The following is a 22498-nucleotide window of genomic DNA, read 5'->3' on the forward strand; positions in this document are numbered from 1 at the left end:
GCCTGCCTAGGAGTTGATATAGGGCATTAAAAAAACAATGTAATTATGTTATATTCTTTGTTACAGCCACGTTGCTCCACCCACGACAAACGGGTCTGTCTTTTACAATAGTGAACAGACAATGTGCCTCCCACCTGTCTTGGAAGTTAACCGTTTTCCATCTTTCCTTTGGTCATTTTTGGGAAGGGGAAGTGTAAATTTGCTCGAGGAGACTGGTAGCATAGTTGCTAACGACTGCAACAGAAAGGGAAGGGGCGCTCGCCGGTCTAGACTGATGGGCCAACACATTAGCAAAGCATTCTGGGATTTGTAATATTAGTGGCGCATGTGCTATATACTGGCGGGCCAGCTCTAATACACATTTGATATGGTCTTGTGGGCCAAATAGAATTACATCGTGGCCCAAATTTGGCCCCGGGCTGAGTTTGACATATTTTCTAGTAAGTCAACCATCACTGCAGCCCTCCACCAGTCGGGGCTTTCTGGCACAGTGGCCCGACGGAAGCCTCTCCTCAGTGCAAGACACATGAAAGCCCGCATGGAGTTTGCTAAAAAAATAAAAAACACCTGAAGGACTCCCAAGATGGTGAGAAATAAGATTCTCTGGTCTGATGAGACCAAGATAGAACTTTTTGGCCTTAATTCTAAGCGGTATGTGTGGAGAAAACCAGGCACTGCTCATCACCTGTCCAATACAGTCCCAACAGTGAAGCATGGTGGTGGCAGAATCATACTGCAGGGACAGGACGACTGGTTGCAATCGAAGGAAAGAAGAATTCGGCCAAGTACGGGGATATCCTGGACAAAAACCTTCTCCAGAGTGCTCAGAAACTCAGACTGGGCCGAAGGTTCTCCTTCCAACAAGACAATGACCCTAAGCACACAGCTAAAATACAGAACGAGTGGCTTGAACAACTCCATGACTGGCCCAGCCAGAGCCCTGACTTAAACCCAATTGAGCATCTCTGGAAAAACCTGAAAATGGCGGCCCACCAACGTTCACCATCCAACCTGACAGAACTGGGGCCTCGTGTTCAAAGCCTTGTGTGGATTTCCTCCTAAAACATGGCGTACGCTCAAATCCAGAAAACGTCGTACAATCAACATGGAAATGAGCGCACATGTTGGACTCCTCCCTGTCCACGCCCATATTTGAATATGCAAATCACATTTAAATGATCCCTGCACCTGAGATGGCGATCTCTCCATGATCAGAAAAAAAGGAAAACGAGCAAGGTAATGAAGAAAAATAATTTTTCTGAATGTGAAGTTGCTCAATGAAGTGGAGGCGCGCAAGAAAATCCTCTTTGGCACGCTGTCCTACAGCTTTAACAACACGCGAAAGAGGAGCGAATGGGACAGCGCGGGTGCTGCTGTCAATGCTGTGGTATTTGTAAAAAATCTTTTGAATTCAAATAGAAGCATATCAAAGAATTAATGACTCAATTTATTATTTTAATACACAGGAGTGGACATGCACACAGAAAAAAACTCAGTTTTTTTTTCTTAGGAGAAGGGAGGTAAATTATGTCATTTTAAACATTTAAATCATGTGCAACCGATGTACATGTGCAAATTAAGTAAATTCAAAGGACTTTTTTTTTTTCAGTGCATGTGCTGGAGTCACGACGCGATTGTGAGGGCAATAGGCGGCATAAATGATCGCCTTGATCAATTAATAGGTGTCCTCACAAATATCAGTGGTTCATTAAATACACTGGTCCTTGCCTCTTTTGTTGAAATCAAATGTTGCTAGGCATGAATTGTTCGTCAGTGCTAATTATTCATGTCTCTCTGATGTACAGATTTATGATAACAGTTTCCCAGCCTCACCTCTCAGTGTCGCCAAAGCACCTAAAGCTGCAGAAACATGCGTAGGCCAGCCATGCAGTTGGCGTGAGGCACCGCACATTTCCACGGTCATGTCACAAAGGGTCTGAATACTTATGGCTGTGTGATATTTCAGTTTTTCTTTTTTAATAAATCTGCAAAAATTTCAACAATTCTGTTTTTTTTTTTCTGTCAATATGGGGTGCTGTGCGTATATTAATGTGTGAAAAAAAGAAACCTAAATGATTTTGGCAAATGGCCACAATATAAAAAAGAGTGAAAAATGTAAGGGGGTCTGAATACTTTCCGTACCCACTGTATGCCCTGACTATCAGCTTCATCAAAAAGGGGCATTTTAAGTTTAATTTTGACTAAAGAGAGTGTGTCTGCCCTCTTGAATGAGTCAGGAAGATGGTTCCGCAGAAGAGAAGCTCATCTAGTTTCCTGATTGCTGAATAATTGATATAAAAGAAGTATTTTGGGATCTGTAAAGAGAGCAGTTGTTGATTGCCCATGAATGTGCCCATTCGTCCTGTCAGATTGTTGCAGCATGGACAGCTGATGATCTCCGACCCCTGCCGTTGTTGCTCTGAACTCAGCGAGCACTAAGACTCTGGTGACACTTGATTGGATGAAGCAAGGAAAGCTTTGCTGACGAGACAGCTGCATCGTGGAGGCCGGACCAGTGGTTGCTGCGTGTCGGGAGGTCCCACTAACTCAGTTGTATTATTGAGACCACACTTGGAAGTCCATTATCTGACACACCTCCCCCTGACTTGATCCACCCACCTCTTATTTATTATCAGAGACATAATTTATTGTTTGTGACAAAACAGTAGAGGGTGTGTGTTGTCTGCTTTGTTCAGTCTTTTTTTTTTTTTCTTTACCTCACCTTCTTGAGATTTTACCTGCAGGAACACAATGGATGTAACAACCCACCCAAAGGGTCTTTTAAATGAATTATCCTACACTATATTGTCATTTTTAAAGTACAGAAGAGATTTTATGGCTTTGTTTTCCTTCTACTTTCTTGCTTACATACATAGAAGAGTATTTAATGAGCATGTTGCACAAGATTGCACAAAATGACATGTTTGATGGTCCACTTACACTTACCCTTAACAGTATGTCTGTCCTCCATCTAATAAGACATTTGAGTAGCTGACTTCTGGCAATACATTGAGATTGTCAGTGTTCTTTCCTTCATGCCTTTGTTGTGGTTGTCCTTAATTTATTCTGGCTTCACTAGTTGCTCTTATACATGAATCCTTGTTTCATTGTAGGCTGTTGCCATCTCTCCTTGCAGACTGCAGTCCACTTGTTTTTAGTATATTTTAGTTAAGTTGCAACTTCCAGTTTGATTTATTACTGGTTGATTTGTTTTCTCGTTAGGAATGGAGTTTATAAAGTAAAGCTGCTTTTACTTTTGTTTACATTTTAAGCTAATTAAGAATTTGGATGTCAAAACAAAACCCCGTGTCAGGTTCTTGAAACTGATTTTCCCATCTTGTCTGTGACAGAAATCTTCTGTCAATAAATTAGTTCCGTATCAGACAATATTCACAAATATTACACAGTGATTTAAAATAAAGCTGCTGTAATCTTCTAAAACAGCTAAGCATTGGCAATAAACATCTTTCATGCAGCTGTTGTAGGATATTTTCAATGACAGTGCTTTTAGTGAGTATTTTTGGCTGTGAGATGGATTTATGTGTCTATGGTCAGGAACGTCACCTATTGCATCAGTGAGGCATCTCGAGAACAAAGGAGCTATGTGTCAAATACACACAGTACACGTCAGTTCAAAGGTTGTTGGATTTGGGTCTTCACGTGATGAGTTGAGAGTAAACGTATATTCCGTATCACGTGAGCGGCCGTTTTAAGTTTGTACACATTGCTTACAGAGTTAATGTTTTACAATGAGCAACTCACTTCCCACACAGTGTTAAAAAAAAAAAATACTTAAATTCTCATGAACTTGTACAGTTTTCTTTCAGACTCAAGTGAACAATCTGGTTTCTGTGTGCTGTGTATTTGTGTTATATGGCATGTTTGATGAGGTTGTGTTTAAAGATAGGATACGAAATATGTCACAGGGTTCCTGCATTTTTTTTCAACCCCACCCCATTTCAAAAATGTTTCATCAGTGTACCTTTTTATTTTTATATATATATATTTTTTGTTTTTACAAGACAACTGATTGCACTGAAAACTAAATCCAAATAAAATTAGCAGTTTGGTAAGTACAACAGTGCAATTGCATAATATTTTCAAACTGCTTTTAGAATTTGGTAGGTAAAAAGGAAAAATGTCCAGCCCTAGCAGACAATGAACTGCACTTGCCTCAAGTGTAGGAACCCTGTTTTATCTGTCTAAACAGCATCATCATTATCAATTAACACAAACACACACTTCAGTCAGTCACAGCTGTGGTGTTTGTCTCTTCTTCTATCATTTCTTTTGATTCTGTGGCTCAGGCTTCTCTTGCTGTAAGAAGACAAAGTAGGAACTTCCTTTGCTTGTAGGTAGTTTCTGCCAGATGCGTGTTAATACAAAAACGTGATTGTACTGTTCTGTATTGTTCTGTATACAAATTTTCAATAAAGAGTCAGGGTTTTAAAATCCCTTGTCCAATTTTAGAAGCTAAACATTTCAGTGTGATCAAACATCTCTAAGATGGTGTATTGTTGTCTGCTCAAATGTCAGATGCTATAAAACTGAGGCAGTGCAGATAATGACACACATATCTTCATCTAAATGGTAAAATTACTTTATATGGGCACTTTTTTAAGTGAGTGCTTCTAAAAGGTCACCTCACCCATCCATTATCCATACAACTTATCCTCACTGGGGTTGTAGGGGCGTATCCCAGCTGAATCTGGGCGAGAGGCGCGGTACACCCTGAATTGGTGGCCAGCCAAACAGGGCACATATAAACAAAATCTTTTGCACTCACTCACAACTATGGGCAATTAAGAGTCTTCAATTAACCTACCACGCATCTTTTGGCGATGTGGGAGGAAACCGGAGTACGCGGAGAAAACCCACGCAGGCACGAGGAGAGCATGCAAACTCCACACAGGCGGGGCCGGATTTGAACCTGGGTCCTGAGAACTGTGAGGCAGATATGCTAGCCAGTTGACCAATGTGCCACTAAGGTCACCTCATTTACTCATACAGGAAACTCACATTAACAACATGACATCAGGATCGAATTGGAAGAGAGCCGTATCCATCTCCTGTACTACATGTTGTCTGTAACACTTAACACAGTTAATTTGCATAGACGAATACTCATTTGGAGGGGATTGCAAATGAAGACACATTGCATGTATTTTCAGTTTTATTTATGAAACTTAAATCCTTGAGAAAAAAATAACAGCTACAGAAACTTCAGCAAGCATGCATCAAGCTGACCGGCAGTCATCTCAGTTAACACACTGAGGACACAACTCGATCTACATTATCTGCACAAATGCCTCACATTGGAGTCATTTTAAAACATACTGCAGTTTTGTTTTGTTTTGATTTAGGCAACTGCACATATGCAGCAACCCTGATGAAAACCAAACAACCCACAAGAAGAAGGCGTAAACCAAAATGGAGGAATGCCTGATGTCAGTTTTCAGACTGAACAACCTATTTCTTTATTTCGCACAATGACTTCAATGTTCAAACAAAAAAGGATGTCTGATGATCACCATGCTTTACTACAAGCTGGTCAGTTCAGTGGCAGTGTGCTGTGGGGTGAACGGTCCACTCAGCCACGTGTGTGCCCTTAAAATATTTCTCAATATGCTGCCCAGCTGCCTGTAGGGTGGTAATGATAGGTTCAGTGTAAAGGATTCAGTAATATTATTATAAGCATGTACACCTGCATTAAGAAGCCCTATGGGGGGCACAAGCCAGTGCAAACTGTAGGCCGGTCCCAAGCCCGGATAAATGCAGAGGGTTGCGTCAGGAAGGGCCATCCGGCTTAAAACTTTGCCAAACAAATATGAGCGTTAATCTAAAGAATTCCATACCGGATCGGTCATGACCCGGGTTAACAATGTAAGCCACAGATGCCGTTAACCTACGTGGCGACTGTGGGTCGAAGACGAAAGAGAGGTGAAAAGCGGGTTCTTCGGCAGAAAGAGAAGAGGTAAACACAGAGCCTCGAACTGAATGTTGGGACTTTGAATGTTGGGACTGTGACAGGAAAAGTTCAGGAGTTGGTTGGCATGATGATTAGGAGAAAGGTTGATATAGTGTGTGTCCAGGAGACCAGGTGGAAAGGCAGTAAGGCTAGAAGTTAAGGGGCAGGGTTCAAATTATTGAACCATGTGTAGATCGGAAGCAAAAGTTAGTAGGGGTTTTTTTTTTTTTTTTTTTTTTTTTTATAAAAGAGTTCGCTAAGAATGTCAGATCGAGTGATGAGATTGAAACTTAAAATTGAGGGTGTTATGTGTAATGTAATTAGTGGCTATGCCCCACAGGTAGGATGTGACCTAGAGGTGAAAGAAATTCTGGAGGGAGCTAGACGAAGTAGTTCTGAGCATCCCAGACTGAGAGAGAGTCGTAATTGGTGCAGATTGTAATGGACATATTGGTGAAGGAAACGACGGTGATGGTTAAGTTTGGCATCCAGGAAAGGAATCTCGAGGGACAGATGGTGGTAGACTTAGCAAAAAGGATGGCAATGGCTGTAGTGAACACTTTCTTTCAGAAGAGGCAGGAACATAGGGTGACCTACAAGAGCGGAGGTAGAAGCACGCAGGTGGATTACATCTTGTGCAGACGATGTAATCTGAAGGAGGTTACCGACTGTAAGGTAGTGGTAGGGGGGAGTGTGGCTAGACAGCATAGGATGGTGGTGTGAAAGATGACTCTGGTGGTGGGGAGGAAGATTAAGAAGACAAAGGCAGAGCAGAGAACCATGTGGTGGAAGCTGAGACAGGACGAGTGTTGTGCGGCTATTCGGGAAGAGCTGAGACAGGTTCTCGGTGGACAGAAGGCGCTTCCAGAAGACTGGACCACTACAGCCAATGTGATCATCGAGACAGGCAGGAGAGTACTTTGTGCATCTTCTGGTAGGAAAGGGAGAAGGAGACTTGGTGGTGGAACCTCAAAGTACAGGAAATCATACAAGGAAAGAAGTGGGACACAGAGGACTGAGGAGAGGAGAAAGGAATACATGGCAGAGTACCCAGAGAGGAACTGTGGTACTGCAAGCAGAAGTCTGGAGTGTTCAAATAATACAAGACATGTATGAGGGCAGCAGAATGGTGAGGTGTGTAGTAGGTGTGACAGAGAAGTTTAGGGTGGAGGTGGGACTGCTTTAGGGATGAGCCCTGAGCCCCTTCCTGTTTGCAATGGTGAAGTATAGGCTGACAGATGAGGTTAGACTGGAGTCACCGTGGACCATGATGTTCACAGATGACATTGTGATCTACAGTGAGAGCACGGAACCAGTGGAGGAACAGTTAGAAAGGTCGATGCATACATTGGAAAGGCGATGAATGAAGATTAGCCGAAGTAAGACAGAATATATGTGCATAAATGAGAGGGGTGGAGGGGTAAGAGTGAGGCAACAGGGAGAAGAAATTGCAAGGGTGGAGGACTAAATATTTGGGGTCAACAGTCCAGCGCAATGGTGAGTGTGGTAAGGAAGTGAAGAAATGGGTCAAAGCAGTTTGGAACGGGTGGAGGAAGGTGTCAGGTGTATTATGTGACTGACAGGTCACAAGGGCAAAGTTTATAAAACAGTGCTGAGGCCAGCATTTATGTACGGATTAGAGACAGTGGCACTGAAGAGACAACAGGAAGCAGAGTTGGAGGTGGCGGAAATAAAGATGTTGAGGTTCGCTCTCGGAGTGACCAGGTTGGATAAAATTAGAAATGAGTTCATCAGAGGGACAGCCAAGCTTAGATGTTTTGGAGACAAAATTAGAGAGAGCAGACATGGATGATTTAGACACGTCCAGAGGAGAGGTAGTGAGTATATTGGTAGAAGGATGATGAGGATGGAGCTGCCAGGCAAGAGAGCGAGAGGAAGACCAAAGAGAAGGTTGATGATGTCGTGAGGGAAGACATGAGGGCAGTTGGTGTTAGAGAGGAGGATGCAGGAAATAGGCTTGCATGGAAAAGGATGACACGCTGCGGCAACCCCTAACGGGAACAAGACAATTATGACTTTACACTTTTTTCAGTAGTAATTATTATTATTTTTCATTTTTCATTTTTAGTGTGGCTCTGATACTGTTGAATCTGATGCAAATTTGTCCTATTCTATCGGCTCATATGATTGAAAAGATTGACGTTGAAAAGATTTTCCGCACTTTCCGCATTCAGCACAGGCACAGGATGGGAGGTGGGAAATGGGAAATCCGGGACTTTGAAGACGGATAGCGGGCAGAAGTCCCACAGATATCGTGTTGCCTCAGTCATTGATCAGAGCCAGAATCATGCTGCGAAAATAAAAACCAATGATAAGTGTTAATGTAGAGCTCTCTCTTTACATAAGGATTTGTACCATTTTCAACCAAACGTCATTGTGCGTGAGTGCATGCCCATTTATGTGGTCATCTACCTGTACAAATAAATGAAGAAGCAAAGCAGGTGGTAGCCGAGTTTGATCATGGCCTCCTTCATGTGCGACTTGAGCTGTCCTCGGTTGTGGATCTCAGTGGGGTCAAACACGCCCATGTTGCCCACCGGGACCATCACGTATCTGCATGAAGAACAGTGGCAAGCAAAGTCATCACGCCACCAACTTTGACTCCAACGTTAACACGCACCGAACTGAGACTGTGTGCTCGCTATAGATGAGATGTTACTGTGGAATCTTCCAAAGGAATTTCCTTGAAGTTGAACAGCTGGAAAGTTTGGGGGAAAATGTGCCTCCAATGTGTGAGTGTGTGTTGCCATTTAAACCCATGCATAACAAAACAATACATCTCATGACATATGCTTTCATTCTAATGTCAATGCAATGATCACTTTTTTCCCCACACAGGGGCACGAAGGGTTGCATCTCTTTCATATAATCAGCTACTCGGAGAACGCCTCCCCGATTGGCTAACACGTTTCAGTTGTTAAGATCCACCAATAACCTCGTACAGGCTGAATTTCAAAGACAATTCGGCACATCAAAATTGCTGCGACGTTTCAAACCGCATCAATTGCCTTAAAAACTACTCTTCAATAGAACATTACGGAACATTATGCTTCAGAAGAGCAGTGGGGTAAGTAGAATACGTCAAGGAATTTCAATCAATCAATTGTAAATGTACAGTATTTGTGAGAGGATTTTAGAGGCGTTTCAAGTGCTCATCCACTATATGCGGAACGTCACGTGACCAAACCCGGCAAACAGGTTGGCGGACTTCCTGTGTATGTTGCAATAACGAGCATGACTCCAGGTTGATGACACGGTTTGAAGACAAACTTGCTAAAATCTTGCTTTCTTTATGGCTACTTTCTTCGGACAAAGTTACAAACGTTTATATCGTTTATAGAAATATGATATACGTAAACGCACAAAGCCTAAACATCGAATATTGTCATCTATGGTGGCTCTGTGGTGACATGTTTTGTCAAACAAAACACATGGGAGACATTTAAAGTTCCTACAGGTGCTTTGTTCTGAACTGCTATAAGGTACTGCCATTTAACCGTGCTGGGGAAGAAGCGCTTCCACCTGTTTTGCCGAATGTGCAAGTAGTGCATCCATCTTTTTTTTTTGTTTCAGAAAATTCCTCAAAAAATTCCTAAAAGATAGTTGCCAAATGCCACATTCCAAGCCTTTATTTATTGCACATTGATTATTATGGCTTGCAGATAACTAAAACCAAATTTAAGTGACGATGTGATGCACGAGCAGGACTTGGCACATGCCCACGCTGCCAAAGGTCTCAAAAGCTGGTTCTTCGACCATGGTGTGCTACTGTGCTTGATTGGCCAGCAAACTCGCCTGCACTGAACACCTTAGAAAATGAACGGTTTTGTCAAGAGGAAGCAGAGACATCCATACCCAGCCCAAACCGCATAGGTGACCGTCCATTTTCCTTTTTAGCCCCAACTTTGGGGGATCATCTTCCACAATCTGTTAGCTCAGCTGAATCCTTGGGACTGTTTCAAACGACGAAATCATTTTTTCTTTATAACGTCTAGCCTCTGTATAGCTCTCACACTTGTCTACAAGCCCTGTTTTTATTATTTTATTCCATTTTGTTTCTCTTGGTGTCATGTTTGCATCTTTGTCTACTGTACATGCTTGTCAATTTTAACTTGTCTCAATATTGCATGTTTTTGTGAAGAGTGCTGTAACTGAATGTTTTAAAATGTGCTCTATTCATAAATCTTACAACTCAGTATTACATGCATAGAAGTTCACGTTTTTCAGAAGCCGGACATTTCTGTTTAAAATATCTTTTTTTTTTTATTTCACTTTTATAATATTAGAATTTTCTTAGACTGAATTTGGGGTTTTCAATATCTGTAAGCCAAACTTGAACTTGAAGGAAATAAAGGCTTGAAATGTATCACTCTGTGTGTAATAAATCTACAGCAGCTGAAATAAGTACTTAACGTCACCATTTTTCCTCACTAATTATACTTCCAAAGGTGCTATTGACCTGAAAATTTCACCAGATCTTGGGAACAACGGAAGTAATCCATACATGCAAAGAAAGTTGAACAAAAAATATCAGAAATTAAATTATGTAATAATGTGAAATGACACAGGGGAAAAGTATTGAACACACCAACTGGTATTTATTTAATACTCTGTACAAAAGCCTTTGTTTGCCATGACAGCTTCACGACACCTCCTGTATGGAGAAGCTAGTGGCATGCATTGCTCTGGTGTGATGTTGGCCCATTCCTCCAAGCAGTCTTCAAATCTTGCAGGTTCCGTGGGCTTCTTTTATGGACCTTGAGTTTCAGTTCTTTCCATAGATTTTCGATTGGACTCAAGTCTAGTGATTGGCTGGGCCATTCTAGCAGGTTTATTTATTTGTATTTCAAACCAATTAAGAGTTTCCTTGGCAATATGTTTTGGATCATTATCCTGCTGAAATGTCCACCCTTGTTTCATTTTCATCATCCTCATAGATGGCAGCAGATTGTCAAGAATGTCTCAGTACATTTGGCCATTCATCCTTCCTTCAATAATGTGAAGTTTACCAGTACCATTTGCTGAAAATCAGCCCCACACCATCATTTTCCCATCTCCGAACTTCACTGTTCGTATGGTGTTTTTAGGGTGACGTGCAGTGCCATTTCTCTTCCAAACGTGGTGTGCATTATGGCAACCAAATAATTCCATTTTGCTCTCATCCGACCAGACTATATTCTCCCAGTATTTAACTGGCTTGTCCAAATGTTGTTCAGCAAACTTTGCTTTTTTCCCCCCAGCAACATAGGGTCTTGCGTTGTGAGCATGCATACAGGCCATGGCTACAGAGTGGATTACTCACTGTTTTCCTTGTGACAACAACAGTACCTGCTAATTCCAGGTCTTTCTGAAGCTCTTAACGGGTGGTCCTTGGCTCTGAGACAAGTCTTCTGATTATTCTTTGCACTCCTCTGTCATAAATCTTGCGAGGAGCATCTGATCGAAAGTATGGTATGATTGGCTTTCCACTTTCATAATATGGTCCCACCCGCGCTCACTGGAACGTTCAGAAGCTTAGATATGCACCTGTAACCAATGCCATCCTTATGTTTTGCAACAATTACTTTGCGATCGTCTTGAGACACCTCTCTGCTCTTACCCATCATAAGATGTGTCTTGACTCACACCTTGGCAATGAGACCTTTTCGTTGGCCAGTTAGGACTGAATCATCTGATATTAATTTGCACTGACAAGGGGTTTGTATTGCTGGTTGATTATTGATAGATTTCAGGTGTTGTCTTGACTTTCCATGCCTTTTTGCACCTCCCTTTCCTCATGTGTTCAATAATTTTTCCCCGTGTCATTTAACATTTTTACACACAACTTAATTTCCGATCTTATTTGTTCTACATTCTTTGCATGTATGGATTACTTGGGTTGTTCCCAACATCTGGTGGAATTTTCAGGTCAATAGCACCTTTAGAAGTATATTTAGTGAAAAAAATGGTGACGCGTTAAATACTTATTTCAGCCGCTGTATATATATGGGTTACACTTTCTGAAATGAGTGACAAAATAATTTTTCATGGTATTTTAGTTTTCTTTTTGATGTATCTGTACTCTTAGCTTGTATCGCTGAAAATTATTTATCCGAGTCTTGTGTTGATCAGAGTTGTGATTGAATGTTTCGGTGGTCCTCATTAGATTTTCACATTTGAAATAGTTGTCTGTGTGTGCCCTGCGATTGGCTGGCGACCAGTTCAGGGTGTACCCAGTCTCTCGCCCAGAGTCAGCTGGAATCGGCTCCAGCACGGCTGCGACCCTAGTGAGGATAAGCGGCACGGAAAATGGATGGAAACTGGACTCTGGCACTCTTCAAGTTTGAGAATGGTTAGTGTTTGATTTGAAACATGTCAGAAAATAGGCAAAAATGTTGATCAGTTTTCCTAAGTCCACTGATGTCTATGAATGTCTTGTTTTGCTTAAAATACAAAGATTATTCGTTTGGCTTCATGGAGGGATGTAAATAAAAGGGATTCACATTTGAAAAGCTGAAATCAGAGGATTTGGACTAAAAAATGAAGGGGAAAAAAATGGTAATAAGCTTGCTGGCAAAAACAATGTTTTACAGATTTTTTGTGTTCAATGTCGCCATTGGGCATTAAATTATCTGGCTACACAACCACAGTTTGAAAGTTTGGTTATTTATCTCTGTGGCCATTTTATAGAGTTGAAGTTACTGGTACATGCAAGAAGACAATTTGCTTGTTGTTGGTTTGCTCCTGAACAAGTCTGCCCATCTTATGAAATGGTGGCTCAAGTACATTCAGTGACAACAGATCAACGTTTCTGATGCTAATATGTCCAATCGTTTCGGTACTTTTTTTGTTTTTTAATTACCGTATTTTCACGACCATAAGGCACACTTAAAAGTCTTAAATTTTCTCCAAAATGGATGGGGCGCATTATAATGCGGCGTGCCTTATGTGTGCACAGAGTTCCAAAATCTGTAAATGTTGTTGGGTGACTTTGGTGAGCGCTCCGCTTGACTAACTGGGAGCATTTCCTGCCGACACACTGCTTATATAGAGGAAAGGTGGACGTGACTGAGGACAGCATGCGGACGTTAAAGGGGGAAGGGTGCGCGTGAAAGAGGACGATAAAGGCATGCCCCCAGTAGGTATATAGTGCCGGGGTGTGCACTGTGCAAAACAACATCGCTAAGGACCCCCGAAAATGGCACCTACGAAGAGACACGCTTACGAAGCACAGTTTAAACTGCAAGCTATCAGTTACGTGGAGGAACAAGAGAATCGAGCAGCCGCGAGAGAATTCAAGATCAACGAATCCATGGTTCGCAAGTGGAGGAAGCAGGAAAACGAGCTTCGCCAAGTCAAGAAGACAAAGCTGAGTTTCTGCAGAAACAAGGCGAGATGGCCCGAGTTGCAAGACCAACTCGAACAATGGATTAATGATCAAAGAACAGTCGCTACAGTCACCATTCGACTGAGGGCAATAACTCGGAGCTTGCAATCATTCCGGGAGACTTGACGAAGGAACTCCAACCGCTGGACATCGGTGTAAATGGGGCGTTCAAAGTGAAGTTGCGAGCGGCGTGGGAGCGATGGATGACAGATGGCGAACACAGCTTTACTAAGACAAGGAGGCAGTGCCGGGCGAGTTACGCCACAATTTGTGAATGGATTGTGGATGCTTGCACTGTTGTTCCAGCTTTCGTTAAAGCCGGCATTATTTCTGAGGAGCCGCACGGCAACGAGACTGACTCCGACAATGACGAGAGGGAACCTGGCGTGTTTGATGGAGAACTTGCCCAGCTGTTCATTTCGGATACAGAAGATGAGGACTTTGATGGATTTGTGGATGAGGATTGATCAAAAAATAACGTGAGTACATTGTTAAATACTTCAATAAAGTGCAACCGAACTCAGTTTTGCTCCCGCTGCCTTTTTAAAAACATTGTTTTAGCGTGCATGCATGCTACCATATGTTGTAAGCTACTGTATGTTTTACCATGCCTGCGCCCAATAATACGGTGCGCCTTATGTATGTGTTAAATACAGAAATAGACCCCGTAACTGAGACTGCGCCTTTTACTACGGTCCACCCTATGGTTGTGAAAATACTGTATTCAAATTCTATCCTGTGAAAGTTTTCAATAATGCACAGGAAGAGTGAGAAAAAATTCATTTCTTTTGCTGTAGAATAAAACCATTTGAGTTTGATTTCAAAAGATTAATTGAAGAAGCTTTTATTTCCAGGTATTTACCTCTCGATCAGATACAGTGGTATTAAAAAGTGTTTGCCCACTTCCTGATTTCTTAGTTGGGTTTTTTTGCATTTTTGTCACACTTAAATGTTTCTCATCATCAAAATAATTGGAATATTTGTCAAAGACAACACAAGTAAACAAAAAATGCTGTTTTTATTAAAAGGAGGAAAAAAAATCCAAACCTACTGTACATGGCCGTGTGCAAAAGTGATAGCCCCTCCTATCAAAACATAACTGGTTTATCATACCAGAGTTCAATTTCTTGAGCCACACCCAGGCCTGATACTGCCACAGCCGTTCTCAATCAATAAATCATTTAAATAGGACCTGCCTGACAAAGTGAAGTAGACCAAAAGATCCTCAAAAGCTAGACATCATGCCGAGATCTAAAGAGATTCAGGAACAAATGAGAAGTAGTAGCTGAGATCTATTAGTGTGGAAAATGTTATTAAGCTATTTCTAAAGCGTTGGGACTCCACCGTACCAGAGTGAGAGCCATTATCCGACCAAAATTACCCCAAGAGCGCAGCGACGACTCATCCAAGAAGTCACAAATGACCCTACAACAACATCCAAAGAACTGCAGGCCTCACTTACCTCAGTTAAGGTCAGTGTTCATGACTCCACCATAAAGAGACTGGGCAAAAATGGCCTGCATGGCAGAGTTCCAAGCCGAAAACCACTGCTGAGCAAAGAGAACATTAAGGCTCATCTCAATTTTGCCAGAAGACAGCTTGATGATCCCCAAGACTTTCGGGAAAATACTCTGTGGTTTTTTTTTGGAAAGTATGTGTCCCATTACATCTGGCATAAAATTAACACCGCATTACAGAAAAACATAATCATAACAACAGTAAAATATGGTGGTGGTAGTGTGATGGTCTGGGGTGTTTTGCTACTTCAGGACCTGGAAGACTTGCTGTGATAAATCGAACCATGAATTCTACTGTCTACCAAAAAATCCTGGCAGAATGTCCGACCATCTGTTCGTGACCTCAAGCTGAAACAAACTTGGCTTCTGCAGCAGGAAAGACACCAACATCTTAAGGAGCAAAAGTATTGGATACATTTATAAGAGTACAGTGAATTCCTCCCCATTCCAAAAACATGATTCTTAGGTTAAATAAAGACTAAACTGTCCATAGGAGTGACTGCTAGTGTGAATGGTTGGTTGTATGTATAGTATATGCCCTGCAACTGGCTGGCGATAAGTTCAAGGTTGGTTGTACCTCTAACTAGTACAAATTTAGTCTTTATGATCAAAACCCAAATCTGAAACTGAACGTAATAGGACAAATCTGGGCAAGAAACCATCTGTCAATCATACGTTCCAATACTTCTGCTCAAATGGAAAGAGGAGTTAGTACGTTCAAACAAAAGGTGCAGTATTTTGTAGTTGTGTATCCGATCCAGATGTAAATACCAGAAAATAAAAGATGAAATATTGACCTCTTGCCTCATTGCTCTCAAACCTCAAATGTTTTCAGTCTACAGCAAAATAAAGGAATTCATCCATCTATAGGTTATCTACTGCTTATATTTACATATCATTTTTATATGATTATGAATGCATTCCAACTAAAGGCCTTCCCGCAATAAACTTTAGTTCTAATAGAAACATAGTGCTCCCCGCAATTCAGGAAAAAGAATACAATCATGATGTTCTCTCACAGCCAGTGTTAATTTGTTTCCGAAAAAATTTTCGGGATAGTCAACCCACATTCCCCGCCAACTAAGCCGATGAAGAAATTTATTGACTGGTCCCTCAAGTTCATCAACGAATAAAAAGTAGACGGAAAAAGACTGCAAAAGACAAGATCCAATCAGAACTAATTTTGTTTGAAGAGACAGGAGGAGTTGAAAAGCTAACCAATCACAACAGCGTGGTAAAGAAGTTGCGTACCAAGTTTGAGCTTGAAAACCAGCAGGCGGGTACAAACACTGGTACTGTATGATTGTATGAACAATAGTCTTATCTGTGGCCGGGATTGCATGCTAAATCGATGGTCAGAAACACGACCAATTTGAAGAGACAGCGCCAGCCCAGGCATCCTGAAATCCACTCACAGGTGAGCATTTTTAATTTTATTATTATTTTATTCATTTAGGGCAGGGGTGGCAAACACATTTTTGTAATGGGCACATTGCAGTGATCACTTCCCTTGGAGGGCCTTTATGACTGTGAAACTACAGAAATGAATTATCACCTCATATACAGTGGGTACATAAAGTATTCAGACCGCCTTAAATGTTTCAATCTTTGTTATATTGCAGCCATTTGCTAAAATCTTTTTTTTTTCCTCATTCATGTACACACCGCACCCCATATTGACAGAAAAAAACTATCGTTGAAATTTTTGCAGATTTATTAAAAAAGAAAAACTGAAATATCACACAGCCATAAGTATTTTTTTTTATTTTAAAAAGTGGTAACAAAAAAATCCTTGCAATATCAACATTATTACAAGTGAAGACAATTTGCAATCTTGATATTTTCTGAAGAAACATGAGGTCGATGCAGATGATTTGCTTCCACGGGCCACATAAAATGATGTGGCGGGCCAGAGCTGGCCCCCGGGCCATGAATTTGATTTAGGTTATTTGGTAAATGGGCAAATATTGTTGTGGTTTAAAAAAAAAAAGAAGTACACAAAACGTATATAATGATTTTCTACCTTCAAGGTTCTCAAAGCACTTTAACACTATCTCCTCATTCACCAACTGATGACACAGCATCAGGAGCAACTGGGGGTTCAGTATCTTGCTCAAAGACACTTGGGTCACAGGGGCAGAGGATTGAACCCACAACCTTTGGGTTGAGAAACAACCACTCTACTACCTGCGCCATGCCGCCCCAATATGCTTACTCCGGTGACTTTGCAGGTGTTTGCGTTTGTTTGCAAGGAATGCTCTTAATCACTTTGTGGACTAGTGGTTAAATATGCATGTTAGGATGCGTGCGCTTGATCACAGTTCACAGGGCAGGTCTGTGTCACAGTGCCATTGAGAGCTTATATTTTAGCGTTGCTTTAGCTTGGACGAAGGAACCAGGACGAGCAGCAAGCCAGCAACAGACTATTTCAAAACAATTACCGTCGTCCTAATCACGCCAAAGCAATATTAAACTAGTACTGTATTTTCCGCAACCGACTCCGTCTACTATGTGTCTCCCACATAAACATAATCGCTCCCTCCCCCCTGAACCCCTCATCCTAACACAAATCACACTTAACTTCATTGCTTCTCAGACAATTGGAAATTACGGAACTCATGAACAATATGCTTAACACAACTGCAGGATGCGGCCACCGGGCCGAATGGTTAGCATATCTGCCTCAGCATTTGTAGGGGGGCGTGGGGCGCCTCAATTAATGAAAAAAATTGCATTAATAGCAATGTTGAATATCAAAAAAGAAAGCTGTTACGCTGATCATAATTACACAGTTAAGGTGCTTGCAAACAGTTACACTAACACTTAAAACGTGCATTTTATGCCAGTTTACTTATTTTTTCAAAAAATGTTGGTCTGTATTAATTACAATGGACTCTGAAAACAAAATGTGCATGTACAGCAGCTGAAATAAGTATTTAACACGTAACCATTTTTCTCACTAAATAAATTTCCGAAGGTGCCATTGACATGAAATTTTCACCAGATGTTGGGAGAAACCCAAGAAATCCATACATACAAAAAGTAGAACAAGATCAGTAGACTTTACACCGATTTGATCGGGCTCATCGGTATCGGCCGATATTTAGCATTTTATGCTGATCGGCTTTAATGTCATAATTCGCCTATTGATCGGCTCCGCAAGACATTTACTCCGCGTGCACAGTATATTTGAATCCAAAAGCTAGTTTATTTTTAGCCTTGTCGCGTGTCTTCTGACATAGTACTGTAAATATCTGAGGGCCAAAGATTTATAAAATAAATAAATAAAAATATATATATTTTTAAAAACACCTCTGCGATGTGGGACAGACAATGCGTCAAAGACAGGCATCACGTAATGCCCAGATCAGACTACAAGACAAATTTGCTCTTTCACGATTGCACTGTCAGACTACTCCAATAAAATCTTGTATTCCGCACCCAGTTTTTTACGATCATTGGGCTTTATCTTGTCAACTCAAATGCGACCGGATACCCTCGTTACCGTGGCGACGACTAGAAGAGTGGCGCGAGCCGACGGTATTATAAGGACAAAATGGGGTAAAACGTGTCTTGGTGGTCACCGGTGCTCAGGACAGGAGAGGACGTTCGTTTAAGGCTTGCTTGAGGTATGTTCGCGTACTTTTAATACGATACGGCTCACAAGCAGGCAATAAAATGTTATGTAGCCTAGCAAGCTAGCAGTAGCACGAACAGTTGGACGTAAACATGCTGCCGTTCTGTCGAATCATGTTCTAAAGTTTCGGTGTGGGTGAAGTAATTTAATTACAATAAAGTAATTTAATTACAGTAAGTTAGCACCCATTATTTCTGTCATGTAATTTTGGTTTGACCTGACTGATTAGAATACACGATCTGACTAGAGCAGTGATTTCCGACCTTTATGGAGCCAAGGAACATATTTTACAATTGAAAAATCTCACGGAACACCAACAAACAAAAATGTCACAAAAAGTGGATACATTAATTACTGTATTTACTTCCTGCCATCTAATAAAAGACCATTAATTTGTTCTGTCTATCACTATGCCTAACTGGCATAAATAGAGGAACAAAGACATGATTTATTGTAAATATAATTTTTTTAGCAACTAAGTACACAAGTATATACAGTAAATGAACAGGTCATTTAAATAGACACATTCCTCCATCTTGTGATCGGATCGGTGATCGGTTACTGTTTTTTGCTGATCGGTCCCAAAAAACCTGATCGTGTAAAGCCTAAAGAACAGAAATGAAGTTTTGTGTAATAATGTAAAATGAAAACATTTAATATAATGACACAAGGAGGGGCAGCACGGTAGCCGACTGGTTAGAGCGTCAGCCTCACAGTTCTGAGGACCCGGGTTCAATCCCCGGCCCCGCCTGTGTGGAGTTTGCATGTTCTCCCCGTGGCTGCGTGGGTTTTCTCCGGGCACTCCGGTTTCTTCCCACATCCCAAAAACATGCATTAATTGGAGACTCTAAATTGCCCGTAGGCATGACTGTGAGTGCGAATGGTTGTTTGTTTCTATGTGCCCTGCGATTGGCTGGCGACCAGTTCAGGGTGTGCCCCGCCTCCTGCCCGATGATAGCTGGGATAGGCTCCAGCACGCCCGCGACCCGAGTGAGGAGGAGCGGCTCAGAAAATGGATGGATGGATGGACACAAGGAGGGGGGAATTCTTAATTCTTACGGAAGGGGGACCCAGCAGAGAAAGTTTGGGAACCACTGCCTTCACGCTCCTTAACACCTTCATAGGCTTTTCAGATCACCTCGGTCAGTATCGCGTAGAAAAATACTTGGCTATCCAAGTACCGCCGTTATACCAAACTTAAAAAACAGACGTATACTTGGCCTAAGTGTTCATTATTAAATAAATAAATACATAAATTGAAGTTGTTGTAGTCCTAAAAGCTGTATTTAATATTGTAAACCACTGCAACATTATGGATGGTGTGAACATTAATACTCTGCGTGAATATAGGAAAATAAAATGTACTTAAACGATTAAATTAAAAATGTATTGCACACTAAAGGTAAATTCAAGTTGTACCTAAATAAATATTTGATAACAGTTCTAAAAGATTAAATTGGAATGTTTTAAACTTAAGTTAAACTATATTTATTTTACAAATGTACTGTACTGGATTGAAAAACAAAAGCTTAAACTACTGCAACATTGTGCACACATCTAATTCAGTGACTCCTTCATGAGGGAGCCCGTGCATCCCTGGTGGTACTTGAAACACCCTTTGAGAACTGCTGATCTGGGTGAACGTAATGACTTTCAGAAAGTGAATGTTTACATATTACCATTCACACAAGTTTTTATTTTACTTGACAAAATCTACTGCGAATTTTTGTCGACTAAAATCTTAAAGTATTTCGTCAACTAAAACGATAATAGAAATACAACAATTTAGACTACAAAATTATGACTACAACTAGATGAAACTTTAGTCAAAAGACTTTCATTCATTCATCTTCTGTTCCGCTTATCCTCTCGTGTCCCGGGCATGCTGGAGCCTATCCCAGGTAGGGTACACCCCGAACTGGTCGCCAGCCAATGGCAGGGCACATGTAAACAAACAACCATTCGCGCACAACATTCACACCTCAGGGCAATTTAGAGTCCTCAATCAACCTACCATGCATGTTTTTTGGGATGTAGGAGGAAACCGGAGTGCAGGCCACGCAGGCATGGGGAGAACATGCAAACTCCACACAGGCGGGGACAGGATTTGAACCCCGGTCCTCAGAACTGTGAGGCAGATGTGCTAACCAGTAGTCACTGTGCCGGCTCAAAAGACTTTCACTACAACTAAATTAAAATTTGCTGACAAAATTAACACTGCTCACAGCACTAGAGGGAACTGGTTTACTGTACCTATAAATGTCCCAGGCTGCAACAGGGAGGTTGAGGAGGAAGATAAACCAGTGTGTGGAGACCAACATCAGAACGGTGGAGAGACACTGGCAAACCATCTCTGGTATTACCCACTGAACACACAACATCGCAGACACAGTGGGGGAAAGATCAGTACACTGTGCTGACTAAAGTTAAAACATTTTAAAGCTAATGAAAACAAATACATGATCCAAAAAACAAAATAAGCAGTCACTAATCAGGTATGCACAGGTTAACTCAACACATACTAAAAACTATGTATGGCAAGTATGAGGCAAATCTGTGAATGGATAGATAAAACAGACAGCATTCACAGTAGCGTGTAATAACATGTTGATAAATTTACGTACGGTGAAGCGTTATTTGGCACACAATAAACAATCCTGACTTACTTTGTTGAGTTTGGAGCAGCATGCTCTGGCATTGATGTAGTCACATTCCAAATCGGACAAGGTGATAATCTTGACTTTAAATCAAGGTGGCGTAAAATAATCAATGACATTATTACAAATGTCCAAACGAAACAAAATAACTCCAACGTGGGTGACGGGTGTCATTGTTTCTGTTAAGCTTGCCCTTTATATATTCTCAATATTTTTAAAGCCATTCCTCGGATATGATAGCAATATGGCTAATGGGATTAGCAACGTAGTTCGTCCCCCCCCCCCCCCATTTGCATCCAGAGAACAAAACTCACACACATTTCTAACTCCGTCCGAGTTCCCACAGAAGAGCTCCTTACACATACAAGGAAACACACACAGTAAAGGATACAAAATAGACCGCGAGGAAAATCAGTGCACAACAGTCGATCAGTGACAGAATGCAGACGGCCGCGTCCATCTTTTGTGCTGTGACTGGACCGGGACGATATACTGCCACCTTGCGGGTGGAGGACGCAACGCAGCATCTTTCTCACAACACTGAAGGAAGCCCAGAGCAATGCAGTGTACAGTATACAGTACAGTACAGTGTATCCCAACCTTATTGAGCCAAGGCCACTGTGGGAAGTAATCAAGTACAAATACTTGAAGTACACGTTTCAGGTATCTGTACGTTACTTGAGGATTTAGCTTTTTGACGACTTTTTACTTATATTCTCTGCATTTAAATACAGATATATGTACCATCCTCTGTCAAAATAGGCTTTCAACCTCCCCGGATACATCTGAAACTGTCATGATCTGTGTTTTAGTTTTGATTATGTTTCATTTTGTTTCATGTTTTCCTGTGTCCCATGTTGTTCATGTCACCTGTGCTCATCAACCCTCTTCCTTGTGTCGACCAATCGGCTCCCTCCAGCCGCTCATGTCTTGTTCAGGTGTTCCTCGTTGTCTCGTCAATTTGTTTGTATTTAGTTCCCAGGTTTCTTCCAGTGCTTGTGGGTTCATTGTCCAATGTTGTCTGTTGTGTCATCTGTAGCTGAAAGCCATCATTTTGTTTTTGTTTTGATGAGTTTGTCCTGTGTTTCTTTGTTACTTGGACCTTGCTTCTTGGACATTGTTAATTTATCATTTTCTTCCTCCATGATCTTTGTCTTTGTTTTTGGAATGAAATATCATTTTGAGATTCACTCACTCCTTGCTACATGCTAGGCTACATAACATTTTATTGCCTGCTTGTGAGCCGTATCGTATTAAAAGTACGTGAACATACCTCAAGCAAGCCTTAAACGAACTTCCTCTCCTGTCCTGCTTCCCTGCGCTTGGGCCCTA

The 22498-nt window shown here is 41.4% G+C and overlaps 2 protein-coding genes across 3 annotated transcripts in view; one reads left to right on the forward strand and one right to left on the reverse strand.

Moving 5' to 3' along the window:
- Positions 1-4452, forward strand: part of wdr26a (WD repeat domain 26a) — a 41324-nt gene extending 36872 nt beyond the window's left edge. The window contains exon 14 of the mRNA XM_061775514.1: positions 2370-4452. Coding sequence (XP_061631498.1) covers positions 2370-2392 — 23 coding nt within the window. The 3' untranslated portion in view covers positions 2393-4452. The remainder of the gene's footprint in view (positions 1-2369) is intronic.
- Positions 4453-5160: 708 nt separating this feature from the next.
- cnih4 (cornichon family AMPA receptor auxiliary protein 4) lies at positions 5161-21689 on the reverse strand. Of its 2 annotated transcripts, XM_061775516.1 has the most exons (5): positions 21558-21688; positions 21176-21244; positions 20763-20875; positions 8402-8542; positions 5161-8279 (listed from the first exon to the last, which is right to left on the reverse strand). In XM_061775516.1, the coding sequence occupies exons 1-5, from the start codon at positions 21624-21626 to the stop codon at positions 8252-8254; spliced, it is 420 nt and encodes a 139-aa protein (XP_061631500.1). In that variant the 5' UTR covers positions 21627-21688; the 3' UTR covers positions 5161-8251. The 2 variants fall into 2 exon arrangements, with proteins under 2 accessions (XP_061631500.1, XP_061631501.1); XM_061775517.1 differs by lacking the exons at positions 5161-8279; positions 8402-8542 and adding an exon at positions 18954-19114 and having other exon boundaries at positions 21558-21689.
- Between the last annotated feature and the right edge of the window lie 809 nt (positions 21690-22498).

The sequence above is a fragment of the Phyllopteryx taeniolatus genome, chromosome 6 (assembly GCF_024500385.1).
Source record: "Phyllopteryx taeniolatus isolate TA_2022b chromosome 6, UOR_Ptae_1.2, whole genome shotgun sequence".
NCBI lineage: Eukaryota > Metazoa > Chordata > Actinopteri > Syngnathiformes > Syngnathidae > Phyllopteryx > Phyllopteryx taeniolatus.